General features: G+C 38.6%; 1 protein-coding gene across 3 annotated transcripts; it reads right to left on the bottom strand.

Annotated features, from left to right (window-relative positions):
* Positions 1-93: 93 nt before the first annotated feature.
* On the bottom strand, positions 94-24,239 carry CCDC174 (coiled-coil domain containing 174). 3 transcript variants are annotated; one of them, XM_075005716.1, is made up of 11 exons: positions 24,106-24,239; positions 21,490-21,594; positions 19,406-19,506; positions 18,253-18,311; positions 16,831-17,008; positions 12,888-12,983; positions 11,254-11,390; positions 10,763-10,857; positions 9,864-10,011; positions 8,073-8,222; positions 94-3,072 (listed from the first exon to the last, which is right to left on the bottom strand). In XM_075005716.1, exons 1-11 carry the CDS (start codon positions 24,163-24,165, stop codon positions 2,789-2,791), a joined length of 1,413 nt encoding a protein of 470 aa, XP_074861817.1. In that variant the 5' UTR covers positions 24,166-24,239; the 3' UTR covers positions 94-2,788. The 3 variants fall into 3 exon arrangements, with proteins under 3 accessions (XP_074861817.1, XP_074861818.1, XP_074861816.1); XM_075005717.1 differs by having other exon boundaries at positions 95-3,072; positions 8,073-8,225; positions 19,406-19,555; XM_075005715.1 differs by having other exon boundaries at positions 97-3,072; positions 8,073-8,225.
* Positions 24,240-24,810: the final 571 nt, after the last annotated feature.

Below are 24,810 nucleotides of genomic sequence, written 5' to 3'. Positions count from 1 at the left end.
AAAGGGCCGTGAGACTTGTACCACAAATATTGTTTTCAGCTTTTCCTTCAGTTTCCTTCAGGCACAAAACTGCTCATTCAGACACATCTGATCTTATCAAACTAATCAAAGAATAAAGAAATCAGGGACCACAACAATAAACATTTCTTACTATGATATTTAAATGGAGGTTAGCAAAGAATCTGTAATCAAAAGCCAACAGTGTTTTTCAACAGATTCCATGATCATACAGTCTAGCTACCATTATATTCTTTAACTGATTCATCAACATTTCTAGACTAGCAAACCATACTCCCCCCCCGCCCATCATACACTGAAGTTGGTTGTTTCTAAGAGGAATCTAGTTTATTTATTACAAGAGCACAGTGCTGGGGACATTCTACAGCTGAGCTGTTTGCCAGAGGAATTCAACTTTGCTTTAGTTTCTAAAGTTTGCAAGATTTAACCTGATACCTGCAAATTCTGCAACTGATGGCATTCCATTGAAACTACCGTGTCTGTTCATTTGCGATAATTATTATGGACTCTCTAATAGCCTGCCAATGCACTCTAGATCCATATAGATAACTCCTCAATGTTGTGAAGGAAATATTACATAAATTGCCCCATGGATGAAAGCAATTGCAGTCAGTTGTTACTAGCAAGTACCAAGGTTGCCATCTGGTGGACATTAATTTTGACACACACTAAAGCCACATCTATTTTTGCTGTGTCAAATATTACTATAAACAAACTTTGTCAGTAAAACTGGACATATTTAGAACATTTTCCTATATTTTACTTCTTTGTAAATGGGTTAATAGTTTTCGGTTCTTTAAAAAGAAATCTATTGCCATGTTTTTGTTTTGTGGAAAGCAGAGGATGGCTCAAACAATTACTAGCAGAGAACTTTTTGCTGCTTCAAGTTTGTTCAAGTTTGTAGAAACTCAGAGGATGAAAGGGACATTGCTAAAAAACTGGTCCAGGCCACATCAATGAGGAAAGTGTATATGTTTGCACTGTTGTTAGCCAAGCTTTACGCAGTGAGTAAAACTTTATAAACACTAAAGCCATTTAACAGAAATATGAAAATAAAGTTACTTTAGTACTTCTGACCCTATTGGTAAAATAGGGATATTACTTCTCTATAACCTTTGCAAAGCAGTCTGAGACCCTACCCTATTACAAGAGTAAAACACAGTCTCCATGACCAGGTTTAGCATTTCTTGTCACTCATCACTTTGCCCTTGAATTCACTTTGCCACTGTCACTTAAACTCATCATCATAATCAATCTGGGAAATTTCATATGCAAATTTACACTTCTATCTTGTGATGTCTTTGTATAAGCTTCTAAAATACAAACTCTAAAGATCCAGATCATCCCTAGCTATCAGATACCACCCACTGTTGATTTAGCTAATTGAGGTTCAGCTGTAGTAGTGTGTATCTCAATTTGATTACTTACTTACTAAAATTATTGCAACCGCATATAAAAGTAAGGTCAGTATATTAGGAAATGGGTAAAACATGAAATAAAGGCTCGTACACCTAGCAAGAAAAATTGCACTTTGGAAATACTGAGATAGGAAATCTTTTAAAGCTATTAAGATGTAAGTATCAAACGCTAAGGCTTCTGCTTGAACTATGTCTTTGATACATCTAGCCCTTCAGGTGGATATTATATATTTATTTATGCAGTACCTCTGACGCTTGGAAACACTTTACAGAATTACAGATTTTATATATATATAGATCGTCAGAATGCAGCAAGCATAACACAACCATGGGGAATCCCACACAACTGGCTATGTCTGCACTAGAGGGTTTTGTCAACAAAAGTCAGAGCGTTTACATACAAAATGCAGTTTGTCGACAGTCTGTTGATAAAACTTGGCACTTAGATAACACGGTTCTGCCTCTCAGTGATGAGAAATAACACCTTTTGTTGACAGTTTCTGTCAACAAAAGCTGCATAGGTGCTCTGGAACCCCTCTGTTGACAGAAAAGGCTTCCAGTTCACCAGGCAGCCCTGATGGCTGAGCTTCTGGTTAGCCATTCTGCTGAGAGAGAGGCCAGGCAGTCTGGCCACTCTCTGTCAACAGAGCAGACTGCTTGTCCAATCTGCCTTTGTGTGTGGACGTTATCTATCGACAGAAGTTTTGCCGGAAGATCTCTTCTGACAATAACTTCTGTCTACAGATCGCTGTAGGGTAGACATAGCCCTAGTGAGAGATAAGAAGTGAACTAACCTACCCAGTAATGTTGACAGGTGACATCAGGTAGGCAAATACATTTCTCATAATAATAAACATTTGTATTTGATTATTTAATTAGCCATTAAATGGAACTGGCTGAATGTAGTTTCTCTAGAAGTATGTTTATCATTGAGTTTATTTTCAACTTGTAAGAATAGTCTCAATTTGCACTTATTAGCAGTTAGCGCTTATAACAATGTTGGGGTGGGGCACAATGGGTCTCACAGAAAAAGGACCAAAGCAAGATTTATCTAATTAAAATAATAGCTCTACTCATAAATTTCAAAATAGGGGCAAAATAAAGAAAAAGTACAAATCGAGTTATAGGATAAAGAATGTGTCTAACACCACCATCAAAACTTCATCTTTTAATCAATATAGAACTGATGGAGCAAGAGCAAATGTGTGGCTGGTGCGTGATACAGTTCAGACAGCCTTACTTTACATGACAGATACCTTATTTCCCAAAAAGCTGGGGGAAACAACAGATGAGTGCTAAGAACATAATTCTGTTTCACTTATTTAAGATTCTTGCATATGCTTTTGATAAGCTCAAGTCATTTGTTTGTAATAAGACAACATGTCATCCAGACTTTGGTAAACTGGTTGCTGATCCTCTGAGCTGTTCTGGTAATTCTCCGTTGATGGAAACTGCTTGCTGTGTGTCGACTCCTGTCCTGGTTTCTCATGAGACGATCCAAGCTTGTTCCAACTCTGGTTTGGGTAGTTACTGGCTTTCTTTTGACAAACAAAGTAATTGGAAGGTGGTGCAAATTCTGGATCTCGTTCATCTCTGACAGCTGCACACTTCTTTGACCATTGTCCAAAAGTAAATTCTGTGACAGGAAAAACATGAATAACACGAAAACAATTATTACTGTCCAAAGATCACTCATGTTCCCTTCTTGTGAAGGGATTTCAGCTTCAATGTTTAACAGAAATGGAAAGTAATCTGCAATAGAGCCTTTCACCTTATTTCATCAGTATTAAACTGACACTATTTGCTTCAAACCTCAGGAACCAAATCACTAACTTTTTTTTTTTTTAAAGGACAGCTCATAGCCTGTCTCTTAAAGAATTTTAGTTATTTTAAAAAGAAAGTTATTATACAGGAAAGCCCATGTTTTAAATGAGCTAAAAGCAGTGAGAACCCAAAGATGTTAAAAAGTCAATAGTGTCAGAGCATGCCATCCAGTGGCCCTGGGAAGAATGAAGCCAGATGGGGGAGGGATATCTCAGTGGTTTGAGCATTGGCCTGCTAAACCCACGGTTGTGAGCTCAGTCCTTGAGGAGGCGATTTAGGGATTAGGGCAAATAGATGTCAGGGATGGTGCTTGGTCCTGCCAAGAGGGCAGGGGACTGGACAAGATGACCTCCCAAGTTCCCCTCCAGTTCTAGGAGATGTATATCTCCAATTATATTTAATCTAGATGCTTATTTCAGTTACAGCAGTAAGCATTTTAAATTCTATTAGAGTCAATCATTTCCTATTGCAAATCTTTAAAAATAGCTATGAGATGATATACTATGACAACAGCTCAAATTCACAATTAATACATTTTACTGTGGAGGAACTGCTTTTTACCCAATTTATAGTGCAGAGCAGGAACCTATCAACTTGTAGGATCAAGTGCTTTTTGTTTGTACAACATATAGCAAAAAGAGGCTCCAATTCAGAAGGCTGTTTTTATACTACTTGACGACAAACATTAAATATGTAACTATAGCAAACAAGTTTCTGAACAGAACAAGCAGCTACATATCTTACACTAATTTTGGTGCTACAAATTGATTTACAAATCACAAGTATATTTTCAAATTTTATTTGTAATTTAGGTTTATACACTATTTGTAAAGTACCATTTATTAGCTGTAGTATTGTGATGGTACAGAATCATAGAAAGGTAGGACTCGAAGGGACCTTGATGAGTCATCTAGTCTAGTCCTCTGCTCTAAGGGAGGAGTATTATCTAGACCTGTGGTGTCCAATACGCTAGCCACTCCCCGCGTTACAAACTGGACACTGTGGTGTGTTGAAATGAGGGTCTACAGAGCCACACATGGATGCCCTCTGCCTGCTTCGCACATACCCCCACCTCTGCCACCATGCGCTTGTTCCACCAAGTGGTGGGGTGCATCTCCTCCTGTGGCTTTTGCCCCTGTGCAGTTCCAGTATGGCCCTTGTGGCCACAGTCCAGCTTCTGCAGCCCCAGGTCAGAGTCACACAGCTCCTACAGCGCACCCCCATAGCCCCACTGCAGTTCCTGCAGCCCAACTCTGGTCCAGAGCCACACAGCTCCTGTGACCCCAGCTGCTATGGCCCAGGCGTACGTGGCTCCACTGGCAATTTACCAGCATATTCAGTTACAGCATAGGGAAGGGCAGGGGTACCCTGTCTCTGGAGCTACATCTACACTAGCCCAAAACTTCAAAATGGCCATGCAAATGGCCATTTCTAAGATTACTAATGAAGTGCTGAAATACATATTCAACACCTCATTAGAATGCCAGCAGCTACAGCACTTCGAAATTGACCCGGCTCGTCCAGATGGGGCTCCTTTTCAAAAGGACTCTGGCGACTTTGAAATCCCCTTATTCCTAACAGCAGATAGGAATAAGGGGATTTTGAAGTTGCCGGGGTCCTTTCAAAAAGGACCCCCGTCTGGACAACTGTGCACACACGGCGAGATGTGTCAATTTCGAAGTGCTGAGGCTGCCGGAATTCTAATGAGGTGTTGAATATGTATTTCACCACTTCATTAGTAATCTTTGAAATGGCCATTTGCATGGCCATTTTGAAGTTTTGGTCTAGTGTAGACACGGCCTGGGGGAACGGGAGGGCATTTATTTAGAGCAGGGAGGGGGGGCTGTGGCAAATATGGAAAGATGACAACTGCAAGTGTGGCAATCTTTGAATTCCTATTGCACGCCACTGAGCTAGACTGTCCCTGAAAGGTGTTTAACCTGTTCCTAAAAACCTCCACAGACAAAGATTCCACAACCTACCTAATTTTTCCAGTGGTTAACTATCCTTACACTCAAGAAATTTCTCCCAATGTCTAGCCTAAGTCTCCTCACTGCAATTTAAGTTCATTTCTTGCATCTAGGGCTGTGTCTACACGTGCCCCTTCCTTTCAAAAGGGGCATGTTAATGAGCGGGTTTGAAAGATGCTAATGAGGTGCTGCAATGAATATGCAGTGCCTCATTAGCATAATGGCACCCGCAGCCATTCGAAAAGTGTGCTGCCTGTGGAGATGGGACCTTCCTCACCAGCTAGGAAGAAGGGCTTTTGAAAACTGGGGAGGAGGTGTCCTTTCAGAAGGTCCCATCTCCACGGGCGGCACGCGATTCGAAAAGCTGCACTTTCAAATCGCCGCGGCCGCCATTATGCTAATGAGGTGCTGCATATTCATTGTAACACCTCTTTAGCATCTTTCGAACCTGCTCATTAACATGCCCCTTTTGAAAGGAAGGGGCACGTATAGACACAGCCTAGGAGTTTCAGTCGTGGCCCATGCCCCCACTGTGCTAGCTAGATGTTATACCAACACAAACTAAAAAAAGATGATCCCTACAAGTGTGAGCACTGGTGGCTTAAACATTTGTTTTTCAAGTTACACAGGATTACTTAGTTTCTGTCAGTGTGCCAGAGAATCTTACACTCTAACCACAAAGCTAACACAAAGAATAACATCATGAGATGGTGTTGACTATGTGCAGGAAGACAGGAAGGTGAGACACTGAGACGCACACAAGTAATCAATAGGAGAGGAATACTGTAGACCATACCTTTGTAGGAATGATATACCAATTGTTTGACTTATTTAACAACCAGGTGCCAGATGTGAAGCGACAGGCTTGAAGGTTGAAAAAGAATTAAGTTGGTAATTCTCTATTTTGGGCACCTAAGTACTAGTTTTGGTTCCAATATGATACACAAAACTGTGGCTTAAACCCCTATAATAGGAGTTATAAATATTCAACTGGTAATGAGGGGGTCAAAGAGCTGCTAGGAGTAAGGCTGTCCCCACTCCTCTGGCCCTATCAATCATATCAAGGGAGGAATAAAGGGCTTAAACACAGGGGCTGTGTCTACATCCTCTTTTGAAAGAGGCATGCGAATGAGGGAAATGGAAATGCAAATGAGGTGGATTTAAATATCTGGTGCCTCATTTGCACATCTTTTGAAAGAAGAAAAGCCATGTAGAAGCAGCTCTTCCGAAAGTAAGCCCCATTTTCGAAAGAACCCTTCTTCCTAAAAAACCAAAAAAAAAAAAATTGAAAGAAGGGTTCTTTCGAAGATGGGGGTTTACTTTTGAAAGAGCTGCTCCTACACGGCTTCTCTTCTTTCAGAAGAATATGCAAACAAAGCACCAGATATGTAAATCTGCATCTTATTTGCATTTTCAATTTCCCTCATTTGCATGCCTCTTTTGAAAGAGGAATGCAAGTGTAGACACGGCCACAAAGTTTCCAGTGGTTGCTTGGATGAGCTGGAAGAGAGAAGAATCCCAGCATAAGGTGCCTATCTGTTCCCATTCGTGGTATACAGGCCTAAGTGCCTAACTCGGGCTTTGTAAATCTCGGTGTTGTTCCAGTGGTTTTCTAGTGCCTAGAGGCCAGGCATTGTGTTACAAGGCTCCTTTGGTGCCCTGAGGCTAAAGTGACTGAGTGTAGACTAAAGGCAGGAGTGACATGAAAGGAGTGAATTTTGAGAATGGATCTGAAGGACAGCAAAATCACTGACATTCAAGAAAAGGAAGATACTTCCAAGTGTAATGACAGCATGAACAAAGGTGTGGATGTGTAAGCAGGTATGGGCAGAGTGAAGGGCACATGTGTTAAAGACTTAGAAATAAAGTTAATTACTTTCTTCACAGAGCTCTTCTGTTCAATTTTAAGGAAAGGTTTGGGCAGTTTAATTAAGTGACCACTATGTGCTGTAGTGGGTTTAATGTTACTTTGTAACCAGAAGGCCAAAAGTCAAATATTTTTATTCAGTATAAATTCACACAGTGGCCTTAACTACATCAATTAATTCTTGATAATCTGATAAAAATAGCTATAGCCATATGTTTAACTATACCTCATTATGATGGAGAGACCATTTCAGATCCAAATTTACAACTTCCTGCTAGAAAACACCCCTTCCCCTTATATTAAGTTGGAGACAAGCAATTTAAAAAGCTCTGTCCAATGCTGCCTACATCTCTCTCTCCATTTCCTTTTTTCTCCCTTCCCCTTTTCCTGCCTTCTTATATAAACCTTCTTTCACAAAAATCATGGGACAGCCCCCACTTACTGTCTGCCAAAAACTTTTCTGCTTTATCTTCAAATCCTTCCCTCAAAACTCACTTCTACCATGAAGCATTTTCTACCACTCCTTTTGCCTCCATGGTGTCTATTTATGTAATCTGGTGGAGTACTTTACCTACTTATGCATTTGGAGCTTAGGTTCTCATGTAAGACATACCCTGCCCATCCATAGCATACAGTGTAAAAGTTACAGTATTTTTCCATATCAGGATAGGTTATAAACTAAAAAATTCACACTTCAATCTTCCTCCATCAGTATCTCTGCATGTAATGCAACAGCCAGCGTGCAGGGTAAGATTGGGTATGTTATGGCAGATGCTCATGTCATGGTCAAAACCACTAATCTCTTTCTAGGACTCACCATAAAGTAATGATATTCTAAATTTAAAAGGGAAGGGAAAAGTATATGTCTTTATTTCTCTCCTTCATCATGTATAAAACTGACCCATTAGTGATGATCCCTTTAATAAACAGTAGCTTTAACTACATCATGCTGTGTTGACAGTTCAATTTTCTTACCTTTGCCTTTATCCCACTCTCTAACATAGGGCACACCAGCTTTTGTATCTTTTCTCTCCTGAATGATGACCTCCACTTTTCTACTTTCAGCAACTCTGGGAGTCACAGGGGCTTCTGGCTCTGCAGGTAGTGGTCCAATAACTTCTTCCTCTTCTTTTAAAAGGGGGAAAAATGATATCCCGTTAATAACAAATCTATTTTTCAAACATCATACAATGAATTCGTGACAAGAGCTACTTCACATTCATATTGATAAACTGCTATAGGAGTTATCTATGTAGTGTGAAAGGCATTTGAATAAGGAGGTTTTTTTTTTTTTTTTTTTTTTTTTTACTTATTTGTATGTTAGTTCAAAACCCATAACAGATAAGCTAGATAATCAAGAAATGAATCTACAATCCTTCCTTAGCTTGTCAATGTAAAAGAAGAGATTCCTGAAAATATCTTGCATAGGAACATGCCTAGGAATAGGCTGAGTGTTCTGTTCATGATGGAAAATTAGGAAAGAATGAAAACATTATTTGCATGTATCTCCACTTCGGTGATCTTAGAAAAAAATTTGTTCTTATTCTGTTCTCTGAGAATAAAATTTAAGACTGACCTAATACGGTTCTGCTTTTCCAGAGCACTTTACATTTAATTACTCTCTAATTAGTGGGAAGTGGAAAGAATTAATTCCATTTTACAGATGAGGAAACACAGAGCATAAGTAACTTTCCCATACGATAAACAGAGCCAGTGAAGAGATGGGATTAGAATTCAAACATTAATACCTTCAGGTTTGTGAAATGAGGCCACATTCCCTTTAGATCTGACATTTGCTCTTTTTCAGGGCTAGTAATTTGAATATGTCCCCAATTTGAGTTCCTTCCACAAAAAAACCCTCAAGTTGGGGTGTTGGCTGACTGGAGGGTCTAGGCTAAAGCTTGAGTTGGCACAATGTAGTGACGAAGACAACAGCTCTGTGCAGCTTGAGTACTGTTTCATCATGTGGTCCCTTTCACTCAAGTGGAGTTAATTTAATTGAGGACATCTCAAATTAACTCTGCAGCGAAGACAGACACACTTTTGTGGAGCATTATTTAATCTTGTCATCCTTCCCCACAGACTGCTGATCCTAGATGGGATTTTTGTTTTTTGTTTTGTTTTGTTTTGCTTGTTTGTACCACAAAGTTACATATAAGCTTTGGAGCGTGTCCATTTGCTTAAACTGCCCCTTTTACTTCAACAAGTTTCATACAACTCAAATGACAGGAGGGGTTTTCCCTAACGTACGTAAATTCAACTATCGAATTAATAGCAAATTTATGCTCTCAGATAGTTGTGCACAGTCTTCTAAATACAGATTCTGTCCCTTAATTACCACCTGTAATCATTTTAATTTAATGAATACACAGTATCTGATGTTCCCTACAAGATAGCTCTACACGAATTGCTTGCATTTCTTCATGCCACAATTAACTGGCTACCATTTTTCATGCTTACTAATTTTAAAATGATTAAAATGTCTGAAATTCTATTTTAAAATGACCCTCATAATTCTTCAGGGCAGGTATGACCCTAAAACGCAGTACAATGCAAACACCACAAAAAACTCCCTTTCAGGGGAAGAACTATTTTTCATAGACACGATTTTATACTTACCTACAATTAATTTGAACTATTTATTTTTTCAATGCCATCTAATTTAATACATTCAAAATATATAATGTTGAGATTCACAGATATTCTGAGCAAATTATTATTAGAATAGAGACAATCATTTTAAAACATACTTTTTACAGACCATACCTCCATTCTCCAGTTTGTTTGCCACTTCCTCAAGTCCATCTTCTTTTAGTCTCTTTATCTTTCTTGCTCTTAGTTTAGAAAGCCTTGCTTCCAAAACTGCCTTTCGTTTTTCCTTTAAATGTTCACGCTTAGTTCTTTGGTCTGTGGTCTTAACAGTAACAGAAAATATTCATTAATTAATCCTGCATTTGGTTATAATCAACTATGTATCTCCTGCAATTATACCCTGAAACAAACTGATTACCAGTTGCATTGTCTCAAGAGGCAAGAAGGAAGAGGGAGGAATATCCCCGTTCTTTGAATCCAAACTTGCACACCCTTCCAGGAATAGTACTTATACTATTGATTTAAGCTGTGAACATGGTAGAGTAAACTTTGGCATGTATGTCAGACAGAAAAGATTTCTCTCCTATGTATTGTACTACAGAAAGGCATGAGGAAGAGGTGAAAAGATAATTATTTTACATATAAGGTGAAAAGTGTCAGAGTAAAAGAAACAGGCTTTTTATTGAAGCTGCACCTACCCTAACTCAAAAGAAATTCATGAATGAGAAGCCAAAATGGGGGATAGGTATGTTAAAACAGTTAACAAGTTGGATTCATAGTTCTTAACTAGTTAAATGTTTTAAGGCAGGCCCTGTGGCAGCTGCAGAGTCCTACCACTGGGCTGCAATGACAGTGAGATCTGCCCAGACCTCTGGGTCTGCTGGGGCTCTTCTGGCTTGGTACTGGCAAGGGCTGTATACTGGTTAACATCCCTAATGGGGAAAAGGGTTTATTTTAGGATTTCAGTATTTGTTTTATGAATGTAACTCTGTATGTGTTCCCAAATTACACCTAAAGATGGAGGACCAAAGTTGTTCCCAGCACAAGCTAGGGATCCACTTTCAGCGTCATACCTGCTCTCTCAGCATTTCCAAAGTCTCCATTTGCTTATTCCTCTGTGCTTTATCATGAGAAAAGGCAAAGTAACCAACACCAAGTTGTCTGGCCTCTGAAAGAAAAAATTTGCAACAGTTAGGTTTCATCAGATTTACCGCTGTAACCTTAAAATCAAGTTACTGGAGAAAGACTCATTGGGTCATCTTGCCCACTGCCTTGCCTGACAACAGCAATAGAGTATTTCTGCGGTCTAGTTTTAATTGACTTGTGATGATGATTCCCAGCAACTTTTTAGAAGACTTGGAGTTTTTCTTCCCCAACTTATTTTTTCTGTCAGTAGATGAATACATTCTACTCCTTTGCAAATTAAGTAGCTATTCCTAACACTGGTTAGCAAGATAATATATTTATAGTGAAGCAGTTATTATACTTGGAGTTAAATTATACCTTCTTCCCTTAACAACAGTCTTATAGTAAAGATAAATCATAGAAAGGAATGAATATAGACCATTTTCTCTGATGTCCTCATAATGTATGGGTCCCACAGGTTTCTTTAGGGCCTCTTCCTCCTCTCTTTCCCATTGCTGTCGCTGAAGTTCTCTTCTCATATCTTCAGATAACAGAGTCTTCTCCTCAGTGTCTAGTCTAGTAAAAAACAAAACCCAATAACAAATATAATGGTTCTTTGGTACTGAACAATTAAAGTATGACAATGGCTAAGCCATTTCTTGGTACTCATCAGAAGAGTGGATTTGGTTTACAGAACACTAATGGGAAGTGCTGAAGTAGTACAGTCGTGTGAGAATTTATAATAAATACAGAATAGAGGAGGGAGGAAAGGTTACAATACCACATCTGGCCCAGCACAGTACAATAATTTTAATAGAAGATCCTTAAAAATAAGTTGATACCATTTTCACAAGCATTGTGAAGTCAACTAATGGATGAAAACAGAAAAGTGGGAGATGAACACTGCACAAAGAATAGTGACTATAATAGCAACACTTTCACCAACTGGAAATGGTAAAAACAAATGAACAGCAGCATTTAGATTTAATGCAAAAAAGGAAACATTTATATGAGCCATATCAGTAAGTGACCTGAAATACTTTTATGTTTTCCTTTGGGAGGCAGAAACACTTTTCTCCCCCATAATCTATCTAGAAAAAAAATTATGTTCACAATTTACTTATCCAGGTGAATACAAAGACTGTTCTTCTTAAGCAATTGTTTATTCTTCATTTTGTTTTCAACTGTAAAAGAACAGGCTTGAGAATTTTCAAGGAGGAAAGCAATATAAATGCTCAGTGATGGCACAGTTCTTTCCAATATAATTTTCAGTTCTGCCATTAGTTTTATTAGCATAGCTGTAATTAACTATACAGATGGAGTTCTAACACATTCATTCAGAACATCATATATTTGACTTTATTAAAAGCCTTGAAATCAGATCATCCAGGACAAAAAAATTAGTTTTAAATGTAAAATATGTTTTAGTAAGTTCACCTTATGTTTCTTATGTATACACTGCATTTAAAGTAATTTTATTCAACTAATAAATTTTGAAAATACCGTTTTTGTACATTTTAGCTGAATTACAATTTCCATCCAAATGCATCTGATGCAAATCATAAGCAGAAAATATAGCAATTAAGAAATGTATTATTCACCATTTTCTAACATAGCATACAATTAAAAATAAATCTGAATAAGTTAGTTTGGCTAGATAATTGCTTAAATAAGTGTGTACAGATAGTGTGTCTTCCTTATTACACAGCTGCACCAATGTCAGAGTAAAGGTTATATTGATTTGCAAGCATTCTGTTTTCCTGGTTATCAACTGTGATGACTGATGTGTGTACGTTGCCTTCCTGCTGCCTTCTGACATAAAGTTACAAATGGAAAACCATGATACAGATTGATTATTTAAATAAAAATTTCCTGCGTAGTGATTTAAAAATCAATCCTGCTCTGCATATTTTTTGATACACTGGAACAAATTCTACAGTTACACCAATCCCAATCCAGAGAGTCTGATGGCTATAATGAAGTTAATCTGATTATACAACTCAGCCACGTGTGTGTACAAATCCTTCTCCTGAAATCCTTTGGGAGAAAATACTTCCTTTACAGAAGTCATACCTTCTTCCCTGGAGTTCTTTATCCATTTTAAGTAGATTTGGCAAATCCTTCTTCATACAGCGTCTAGATCGACCTAAGGAATCCACATAATCAACCCTGCAATGAAGATGAAAATAATTTTACACATTATCTCCCTCCCCCCCCAAAAAAAATTGAATACTTTGCACAGACACTATTCCCATTCAGTATGCTACTTACTTCCAGTCTAACAGTTAACAAGCCAAGTTGAACAATTAAAAGTCACATTTTTAACAGTGTTTGACAGATTTATCACACTGATATATTTTATGCAATTTAATTTTGAGGCAGCTGTCTTCCTTCATGATAAGACAGTTTCAAAATTGTTTACAAGTTAAAATGTTACATAGGTTCCAAGTCAAAATACAATTGCATAATATTTGCTTCATTTGGTGAAAATAATGATGCAGCACACTGATATTTAATTGCTATAATATAATGTATGTATCAGTCTATGGCTCATTTACTAAGAGCTTCAGTGACCATTCAACTGGTTTATCAAAGGCCTACTAAATGAAGCAGACTGTTTTTACTCTGAAACTCCCTTTACCTAGATTGCTTTATGTAAGCTATTTATCATAGTGAATGCTCCACTGAAACCTGGGGAGAATAAGAAACAGAGGTATTAACTGGCCACCAATGCTGCAAAGAGTTCTTAGCATCAAGCAGTTCCAGTAACACTGTTTTAGGAAAATCAAGACACAGCGGACAAGATATCTCTGGCCCAGAGTATAAAATAGTTCCCAACTACTCAACTTTCCGAAATTCATACTTTAATTGTGTTTTTTTAAATAACCATTAAGGGCACTATTGGTATGTCTACACTACAGACACCCACAACTGGTCCAAGACAACTGACGTGAAGCTGCATACTAAGAGGTGGTTTAACCGCAGTGCAGACATTAAAGCTCAAGCTGGAGCCTGCACTTTAGGAGGCTGCAAGGGGAAAGGGTCCAGAGCCTGGGCACCAGCTTGAACCCAAACTTTTGCATTGCAGTTAAACAGTTTCTTAGCGTAAGTCAGTTGCCATGGACAAGCTGTAGGTCTAACTGAAGTGTAAATATACTGCTATAAGCTTAATACTGATGCCAATTATTTTAACCAAGCAAACAATAGCCGAAAACAAATTTATCTCCGTAACTTCTAGTTCAAGAATATGAGTATACACATGGCTATAGAATTAATTAGTTGGCTATATTAATCCTATGGTAGAACCAAGAGCCCTTGGGAGCTGAGACAATGTTCCTGGGGGCTTATCAATAAATAATTAGAATTGTTTCTTTTACTTTACTGTGATGAGGTGAAGACAAATATTGAAAAGGTATATGAAAGATGAAGACAATGATTTACTTTTCTGATATTTAAATTGACAAGGGCCCAGAATAACCTGACAGCTTTACCTTAGATCTAGCAGTAGCATGTGTTTCAATTTCCTCAGGTTCATAGCTTTCTGACTCTTCACTATGAGCACACTATCTTAAACTAAAAAATTAAAAAACTGGAATGCTACTTTTCAAACTAGTTATCACTGCTTAAGCCTGCTTCCCAGGAATTAAACCTCCAGGTGCACACACTGTTCTCTTTATGAATAGAGAGAACACACACTAAGGCAGATAGATTTCATAATTTTTTATCTTTCCTGAAAAATTATTGGCCACCTGGAAATTAACTATAGGAGGATTTTTATTGGTACTGTAAAATTGTGGGGGTTAAAGCTGATATAGCATTGTCTTCCTCCAGATGGAGGAAATCCACACATTTAGTAGCATCAGACATCCACAACTACTGCTGATTTGAATATCATCTTAAGGCCCTTTTGAATTCATGATTCATTTTGGTCAACATCATAGTCATAGGCTATTCAAAATTGTAAATTTAATTATTTCAGCTATTTAAATTTGAGATTTCAGTGTTGGAATTTTAGGGGCTGACCCAAAAAGGAGTCGGGGGTGTGTGCATCACAGTACTGCTATCCTTACTTCTACCACTGAGCTGAGCCTTCAGTCAGCAGCTGCCACTGTCCAGCCAGCCACCTCTGAAGGCACCAGCCCAGAAAGATGCCATGATATGGTACTGCCACACTTACTTCTACACCGCTGCTCATGGAGCACAGATTTCAGAGATGGGCACCTGGACAACAGCTGGTGTTCTCTGGCCCCTCAGCTCTGAAGGCAGTGCAGAACTATGGGTGGCAATACCACAGCCTCCCTCAAATAATCTTGTGATCCCACTGCAATTCTCTTTTGGGTTAGGGCCCCCAACTGGGAAAACACTTGTGTTCCCCTCTGCGAAATCTGTGAAGCACAGGGTAAAAATACAACATATCTTACATGGCGAGAAATGACATTTCATGATCTGTGACACAATTTTCATGGCCTTGAAATTTGGTAAGGCCTTAATCATGTGATTAGAGAAAATAATTTTTTGAAAAGGAGGAGGATTGTTTCAGTAAAGATTAATCTCATTAAGTAATGGTTCCAGGAAGGACATTCCAGATATGCAGTCTGCATCAATAAGAGGATCCGAAATCCTGTAACTTCAGCAGGAAAGCATATGAACCCTTTCAGTACAATTCTTATTTATAGAAGATCTTCTTGATCAATACATTTCAAAATCCCGGGTACTTAAAACAGCACCTATAGTGAGTCATCAGTTTAAAATACATAGCTGTGAAAGAAAACATTAGCTGCAAATCTGTTAGCCATCTGAAAAACTTTGAACTTTTGGGGCTCTTTCTGGAAGAGCAAAGGCTTTTCCCTTTCATTCTGAAAAAGATAAATTTAAATTAGTTATCTTAGGTATCAGGTAAGAATGAAACAAAAAAAGCAGTCATGTAGCATTTTAAAGACTAACAAAATAATGTATTAGGTGACAGGCTTTCCTGGGGCAGACCCATTTCTTCAGCTCTGGAGATAGTGCTTTACTGGAAATAGTACAGCACTATCTCCAGAGCTGAAGAAGTGGTTCTGCCCTACGAAAGTTCATTATCTAATAAATTATTTTGTTAGTCTTTAAAGTGCTGCTACATGACTGCTTTTTTGTTTTGTTAAGATACAAAGTAAGACGGCTACCTCTCTGTTACTAGAAAAGAATGAGTTAGCTCCCATTCAGCTCACTCTCCCACACACACTGAAACACCCAGAATTCCCAACTCCCACTGCACTAGGCCAGTCAAAGTTCTTGAGAGATGAGATAAAGCAAGGGAAAATGTGTTTTGTAAGGCATATCAGTGATGTATTCTAACACCTACTGCAGTCACCTCTTTCATATAATGGCAGTGAAAATAAATTAACAGACTAACAAGTTTAACATTTCATTCATTCAAGTGATCTCAGTGCAAACAACTCTCCCAAAACCACTATGAAACTAAACTTTGATTTTCAAACCAATACCAGACACCACAATCCTGTTTGTGAATAGGACTGACATCCAAACATCCCATTCCTGACCTTGAAAATTTAACCCTATTTTAGAAAGAAGGCCAGTCTACACAGTCTGCTCTGTACTATGAAAGTCTTCAATAGAACCTATTTTATAAAGATCAAAAATACTCATGAGGTTATCTATTCCAAAGAAAAATGTTGGATTTGAGGAGGTATTTTCATATGATTACATGCTATAAATTTTGACTTAAGAAGAGAGACTATAATCACAGTTAGATAAAACTAAAACTTTACATAGATTTAGAAAATGAATAAATTAATCTCAACCTGTACACAAGTAATTTATTCCATCTGGAGTCTGACATGGTAAGAAGACTAATATGAAAAAATGCTTCTTAAAGAGAAACACAAGTGATGGACTAGTGATTCCAGAATGATTCCTTATTCACAATATTTTCTAAACTAGACTAAATCCGTATGAGTAAATTATCAAAAAATAAAAACATTTGTCAGAATTTCTCTGTCTATACAGTATTACCAACCATTCTTCACTGGGGTCTTGTGGGGGTGGTATTTCTATTTCAGATATCTTCTCTTCATCTTCCTCCTGTTTTGACACCTTTCTAGCAGCTTCACTCTCACACAGATCTTGTACTTCTCGCCGTTTGTCTATGATCTTCTGAGTGAAGTCCACAAGGTACAAATCTTCAGTTTCCTCATCTAGGGTAGAAAAATCAATTCATAGGTGACAGGCAGTAAAGGAACACAACTGAGTAAGAAATCGATATGGAACAGCTACAATCAGTTTTGCAGCTGCCAGCAATGCCCTTGACTATAATATCAGACAATGCTTTAATCTCACATAGTGTCAAGAAAATTCAGCTATATGGGATAAAGTCAGATTTCTGTTTGTGCTAATACCACCTTGAAAAAAAATAATCTTTATGCTGATTAAAAATTAAAACTAATTCTAAGTCCAACATGAAAATGGCAGTAACACAAACATATTAGAATAAATTTTTTCTACCATTCAGACATAAACATTAAAATTTAAACTGATACTAAAATTGTCAATTTTATTTTGAAGAGACAATAAAATAGTTCTACAAGTACTGTGAATATGAAAAATGAATTGGTACAGCAGGCTATACCATTAAACAGTTTAGTTTCCAATGATGGTATTGATAGAAGACAATTACTTAAGACTGAATTTAATGAGGATGAATTTTGCATGCTGAATGCACCTAACCAGGCACTTGCATTCCCTTTCCAAAAGGAAGAAAAAATGATGAGACTACATTTTATACGATGGTTCTTGCACACAGAAACTAGCGAGAGAGATTGCACTAAATGAGTAAATTGAATTTGATCATTTCTGCTATTAACTGTAACATCACACAAAGGACTGGACATGTGCAGAGAGAAAAGTGGAAGAACGTGTATGGATTAGAGACTGTCAACACTGAGAGGTGAGAAGTCGGACTTTACTAGATACTGGCATTCACATATGGACCAACCAGACACATTCTCTTTCCTTATTTAACTTTTCATACAATGAAAAGAAAACATGTGGAAACATAGATAAAAGCCCAGGATATCTAAATGACAAAGTAGTTTTACTTTTACAGGGTTCTAGACCAAGAAACCAAAATATATTTCTCTTGATGATCAAGCCAAATGATTCCCGTATTTCTTTCCTAGGGCAGACTGCCCTTCAAAAAGTAATATTCTCTATGTCGCACTCTTTTTTGTTCTCAGAATAAAGAATCTTTATCAATCAGCTTGTACACCGTGCTTCCAAATAGCTTATTTTGTGTAAAAGCTATACTTATGAATAGAAGTACTTTATTTTAGAGCATAACAGCTGTCATTTAGAAGACAGTTAATGTGGTCAGCTTCTAGAGTGAAAAAAGTAACAGCAAAATTTTAAAAATATATACAGGTTTTATGCAGGTTTTGTTCACCTGGAAAATCTCCTTTTGTCATCTTCTCATAGAGCTTTGCTTTCTCCTCCAGTTTCTGCCTAAAGAAAAGGCAGATTATATTTGCAGTATGACTAATTCCAAGTACAGTTGAAACAGAATGGTCTTTCATTATTTATACTGCAAGGGAATAAATGACAACAATGTTTGATAATTTCCCTTGGAGATTAATTGCAAGAGTCTTTACCAAACAATGGCTTAATGCCCACTGCAGGAAAAGCAACATTTTCCTTATACTGCTAAAGGTATCACTGAAGGTCTTAACAACAGCCAGAGGAACTGCAGAACTCAGGTTCTAACAACAGTGCAAAGAAATAATTTTGTTTTAAATTGTAACTGACATTCTAAGAACATACAGATTCCTGATTAGTTTGAACTGTGAACAATTTTTAATAAAATGTAACATAGTTCACCTTCAGTCAAATGATCAAATAAGGGCAATATATACAGCAAACATATATACATCTTTGTAATTACAATTGTCTAAAAGAGACAAGATAAACTGTATGTCAACCCAGAATCTCTTTATGGAAACAAGATATGAAGCACAGCGTACAAGGCATGAGATGCTATGTCTCAGAAAATGCCTCCTAAATGGACTTAGAAACCAGAGAGAATGCCTTAAATCTAGCTCCTGGAATGGTTTTTGCCTATGTATTATATACATAAAAGATGGGGAGATTAGTGCAGAGAATCAGCAGATGTCACATCTTCACAACCCACTCAGGTCACTGACCTGTTATTTTCTCCAAAAATACATTTAACTAGGTAAGAGTTTTCTGCAAAAGTTATAAAAACATATCCTTTGTAACACAAAATACTGATTGTGGTATTGGTAGCCAAACTTTTACTGAAATGCAAGAAAATGCTTTTTAAAAAAAAGCAATACTCTCAAATTTTAGTGGATACAATAAGTTACACAATAATTTTTTTAATAATAATAATTTAAGTGTAGATGTCTGACAGTGCAGAGAGTGGAGACATTAACAAGTAATAAATTAGTTGCAAATAGCAGAAGTGCAGCTATTTAGATTTTACTGGTATTTATTATTTCTTTTTTGCAATTTGTTACAAGCGTAAAGAAATTCTTCAAAGTTTGTTTCTCTTATTTGTAATAGTATAACTTAAAAGATACCTTGCTTTATCTAATGTTTGCTCTTCTTCTATCTTCTGCTCAACATCTTTCTCAGCCCGACTTGAAACCCCAATGTTTTGCTTATTCCAAATGCTTGGTTTCTGTGGAACATGTTTTTTAAAAATACAGGATTTCAACTTCATTTGACCACTAACAAAATATAAAGAAATAAAAAAAGATTCTGTGGATATTTATCTGTCCAAATATTCTTTAAGTAATCCAGCTGCTGTGATGTGGAAGATAACAGGTGTATTGTAAATTTATGACAGTAGGGGATGGACACACAAAGAGGTTTACATAGATATATGTTTTTATTTAAAATTTTTGAATGCAAGTTTTACTCCTGAAGAGCAACAGATGAAGATAACAGCAGATTACTGGATAATATTGTTAAAAGAAAAACAAATATAGGTTGACCCTCTCTTCTCCAGCACACACGCATTTGGTAAAATCCATGGTCTGGCTTGATTTAAGTTTGCTGGATATACACTTAGCATGTGTGTACCAAGCTTCCCGTGGTCCCATAAAGCTTTTTATACAGCTACCTCTCAGTGTTCTGTGCGGTTATTTAACTCTAATTTACCCCTACTTGTCTTCTAAGAGCCCATTAAGCAATGGAAGTGTTGGCAATGGTGCTAGACAATATTGACCTCCTGAAGTTTGGCAAATTCTCATTTGGCATCAGTCAGGTACCAAGGGTGCCAGACTAGAGAGGTCCAACCTGTATAAAAATAATTCATATTGTACATTGAATTAAGAATGTCCAGAAGAGCGAGGCGAAAGACTTAGATGAGAAGTACTGATACAGTTATCGTGTGCTTCATCTCTTATGTGCTGAGAGTACTGGTGTTTCTAATTACATAAGGTTAACAGGCATAACATTTCATATACAGTAATCCCTCTATTACTGTAAATGGAATTTTGTGCAAATTGGGGAGGGGCACTGTGGAGGTCCCCAAAACTCCCCTGGCTAGGGGAGCAGGCAGCTGAGGGATGTCAGCCATGTGGCCCCCCACAGTGTCTCCCAGCTGGGGGTCACAGAGCTGCTTGTGCCACAGTTTCTCCCAGTTGGGAGAAACTGCTCTGCAAGTAGCTGTGCGCCTGCCGGGTTTTCCCAGCTGGGGCATCTGAGGGCTAGAGGGCAGTTTCCATTTGCACTTAACTTGTGCTAATGTGAGTTAAGCACAAATCGAAATCGCGCTTCTCCAGGGTTTACTGTACTTCAATCACTGAGCTTTTTGCATAGAATTAATGGTCATCAAATGAGAAAGCAGTACATAGTATCACAGGATGGATATTTTTCAGTGTTAAAAAGATCATTAATTTCTTCAAAATGACACCTCAATCTGACCTGTTTTCACAATTACTCCAGATGTCTATTTCTAGTTCTACACTTTACATAGTAAAAGTCTGACTTTTATCACGTAAAGGCAAAAATGCTGCAAGATCTTCAAAACACAGCAATAATATTACAGACTACTGCAAGACAACCAGAAGATCGCAAAAATTCAATTGATCTAAATGTTAAAACTAAGTCTGAACATGACTGAAAACTCAGCTTTATGCAACATGCTATTTCAGAAAAACAGGGATAGATTTTACTGCAGCAGAAATTGAAATGCGAGACTGCAGTGCATCTAATATTATTTCCTCCAATATAAATAAATGGGAGTTGATGGCAAGGCATTTTTCAAGAAAACTCATTAACACTGGAAAGTGCTTTCCTATTCCAACAGATCATGGATTTGTCAACATTCAAAGCTGATTTACTTTTGCTGGCATTTAAGGATGTTGGGTCTCACAGATGGGAGAAGTTAGGTAAATTAAGAGTTTATTCAAATGCAACTTTGCAGTACAGTTGGAAGGTAATTTTTGAGTTTTGAAAGAGGGTCAGCTGGAAACGAGTCAACAGAAATTTTATAAATAAAGTCATGACCACATTTGTTTGACATCAGGAAATCAAATACTGTATTGATAATTTTTTAGATTTTCTAATAGCTTTGTTCTTCAATTCTGGCAGATGCCTAGAAAAACTGAAAGAAAAACAGAAGATTGTTGAATAAGTATAGATATTTTATTTTTACCTTCTTTGTTGTTTGGGGTTTTACAGAGACTCCAGCATCTTTCAGAAGTTTTTCCTTCTTGAATTCTTCTTGCTTTCGGAAAAGTTCTGCCTTTAAATCTACCAACTATATCAGACACCAAAAAGAAAAAAAAGGTAAAGTAATTACTTCATTAAATATATGGTTTTGACAAAACCCTATTGGTTTTCATGGCTGTTTTTCAAATAAATTGATAGAATATATTGAATTGCAAAATGCTGATGGAACATTAATAAAAAATAACTGAGTGACACTCTTAAAGTCTTTAATGAATTAATGAAAAATGCTTAGACTAAAAACAACAGTGCAGAAAATAAACAGCACGATGACATGTTACTTCAGGTTGTTTAAATTCTGACAACCTCGTACATTTGAACAAAGTCACTTATAACTTTAATATTTAGAACTTTTGTAGAAATTTATCTTCCCTAGAAGGATGCTGCATAAACCAAAGTGTAATGTTTGGTAGAAATATCTCAGTTAACTAAGCCAAATTCCATTAAAACATACTCTTATTACAGCAAGGAAAATATAACAAGATACAGGAAACCGTATAACTGTAACTTCCTGTCCACAGAGGACATTTCCAATGATAGTCAAGAGACTATGCATCTTCTTATGCATGACCACACAACTGCCATGCCAAAACACAGCAGCACCCCACCGAAAGTCATGCCTGAGACATTTGAATAAAATGTATTAAATCCAAAGTACTAATTTTCACATTAGGATTTATTTTTATTAAAACGGTTGTGGATGAGGCAGGAGATAAAACCTCCATGTTTATGCCATGGTATTTTGTTTTCTCACCAAGGTTGGAGAAAGACTATCCTTAGGTGCTGTTGAGCTTTATGAATGCAAGGATTTCGTAACTTTGTGGGCTTTTAAAAGAGCACACAGACCATTTTACAGCTCTTTAGGGAAACCTCATTATCCAGGAGCACATGATCTCTGCTTCCAACAACAAGCATACTCAATAGGAAGAAGAAAAGAAAGATAACCAGCTGGGTTATGCACGCGCACGCACGCACACGAGGTATACAGCAACTATATTCTTACCAGGATGCAATCGGGGTAAGAAGAAAATGCTGTAATTCTAATGTGTGTCTTCTCAAAGAGAGGAGAATGTGTAAGAGGAAAGAATTCCCACAGGGTGCATAAAAACAGGATAAATACAAGTTTTGCTTAATCTAATTTGTGTCTTTTGTAAACATTATTATCAACTATAATAAAATAGTTCAGCAATCCATGACCTTTTAATCTATCTGCAACAAGCCACTAACCAACTGTATAAAAACCCAAGGGAACTTTCCAGGCGGAACTAAGACTGATGTGAATTGCCTGTTCTTGCATGAAGCTTGAGTACTTTATAAATTATTCTAAAATCCTTTACTGTTGGGGTAGTAGAGCAGATAATTGCTCTTTTAAAATTTGTCCTACTGAACCACCCCCCTACTCACACTAGTATTTGCATCTGGGAAGCACCCTATACTGTTGATTTATGATACCATGATGTTGCCCCCCACCACTTTATCTCTGCATCTTCATGTAGTAGAATCACTGTCCTGACTCCAGCCAGGTGTTGACTTGCCACCTACATATCCTGATCCAATGAGTACGAGATGGTGCTATATACAGTTTCAAGTTCACAGAACGATAGGGAGACCACATTGCTCTATGGCAAATACGGGATACCAGCCTCCAGCTGCTATCTTGTGTCTGGGCTCCTTGGCAATGGGGGCTACTGCACAATGGTGAGAAACAGAGATAAGGGCTGTGCAGCCTTCTGATGAGAGAGAATGGGGGCTCCACAAGCTCCTCGTGGGGGGTGCAGAAAATAGGGGTTCTGCATCTTCCTGGTGATGGGGGGGACCAGGGAATACGGCAGCTGCCCTGTGGCAGGATCCCTGGCAGCAAGGGCTGCCATGCTAGGCAACAGGGTAGCTGCCCCAAGGAGGAGCTTCTCTGCAGCAAGAACTACCACTCCAAGTTATGGGGCACCAAGGAACTTAACAGCTGCATGCAGCACAGGCTGCTGCCCCGAGACACCAGATGTTGGGAAACAGGAGCCCAGCAAAATACAGGAATATCTGACCATTTCCTTAAAAAAGCTGGGATGCCTGAGAGACAGCTTAACTGTCCCAGGAAAAAAGGGGACAGATGGTCACCCTTCAAAACGGTGCCATTTCCTGCACTCCGCAGGACTCGGCTCTGCTGCACTCGCACCACCCGCAGGAGCGAGAACCAGAGCAAAGAGGCTGCTGGGGCGAAGAGCAGCTAGATCAAACGATCCTGCTCGCCCCAGAGATGGGCTGCTTCAACATCTTGGGGGGTAAGAGAGCGAATAACCACAGTTCCCCTTCCCCTCCCCATGGCTCCATCCCCCGATGGGAGGAAACCATGCGGAGTAGAGGAGGAAAGGGAGGTGGGGGCAGGAGAAACTTGTCTATGAAGGGAGACGTGAGAGAGGGAAGGGAGAGCAGCCGACCCAGGGGAAAGGAAATCTCTGGGGACTGCACCCATCGCACCCCGCGCGACCCGCCCGCTCTGTGGGAGCAGGCTCCGCGGTGCTTCACCACCCTGGCCAGCAGCACTCACCGAGGCGACCGTGACCTCTAGGGGCTTCTTCCTACGGTCCATGGTGCCTCTTGCTGGCATAAGTTACAGCGCACAAACGCAACTCATAAACAACACACAGCACGACAGCCAATTCGCCGCCATCTTGCCGTTAAGCGCAGTTGAGCGGAAGCACTGAATAACGACGACAATACCATAAAGCGCACCCGGGTAGGGGGATGCCGGCGCCATCTTGGGAAGGTCAACTTCTGTAGTGAAGGGCCGAGGGTATTGCTGTGGTTTACCCCTCTCCCGCATCCCTAGGCTCCAGGGTGTAGCTTGTGTGTAGTGAAGTAACTGTCTTTTTTCGGCTTATCAGGTGGGGGCCTCATCTGAGAGGGTTTTTTCTTCTCACTTGTGCCCCCTCCAATGGGTTTTCTGTGGGTCAGTGCCCCCCCCCGTACAAAAAATGGTTCCCAACCCCTGTAACCGTGCAGGGCATGTTCAGAAACTGGCAGGGATAGGCACGTGCCTGGTAAATAGCTCCACTGCCACTCGAATGGCTCTTGCACAGGTTTTTCTGCTGATAGTTCTCACTTCCACACTGTTAACCAGATCCTCCCAGGAGAAAGCAGAGCTACAGAACAGGGATAGGAAGGGGCAGATGCGTGGACCCATTGGTGCCCCAAAACCTTGTGTAGTCTGCACATGGATAAGGATGACTCTGACAGGCCCTTCTGACGCAGG

Source organism: Carettochelys insculpta, chromosome 11 (genome assembly GCF_033958435.1).
Source record: "Carettochelys insculpta isolate YL-2023 chromosome 11, ASM3395843v1, whole genome shotgun sequence".
Taxonomy (NCBI): Eukaryota; Metazoa; Chordata; order Testudines; family Carettochelyidae; genus Carettochelys; species Carettochelys insculpta.
Note: the sequence above shows the minus strand (reverse complement) of the source record. Positions and strands in the feature narration are given on the sequence as shown.

Coding starts and splice junctions, on each gene's coding strand:
- CCDC174 (XM_075005715.1), bottom strand. CDS start 24,165: ATGCCAGCAAGAGGCACCATGGACCGTAGGAAGAAGCCCCTAGAGGTC. Junction 21,595..24,105: donor TAGAGGTCACGGTCGCCTCG/GTGAGTGCTGCT, acceptor TGTCTGATATAG/TTGGTAGATTTAAAGGCAGA. Junction 10,858..11,253: donor TGAGGACATCAGAGAAAATG/GTCTATATTCAT, acceptor TTTTTCTTTCAG/AGGCCAGACAACTTGGTGTT.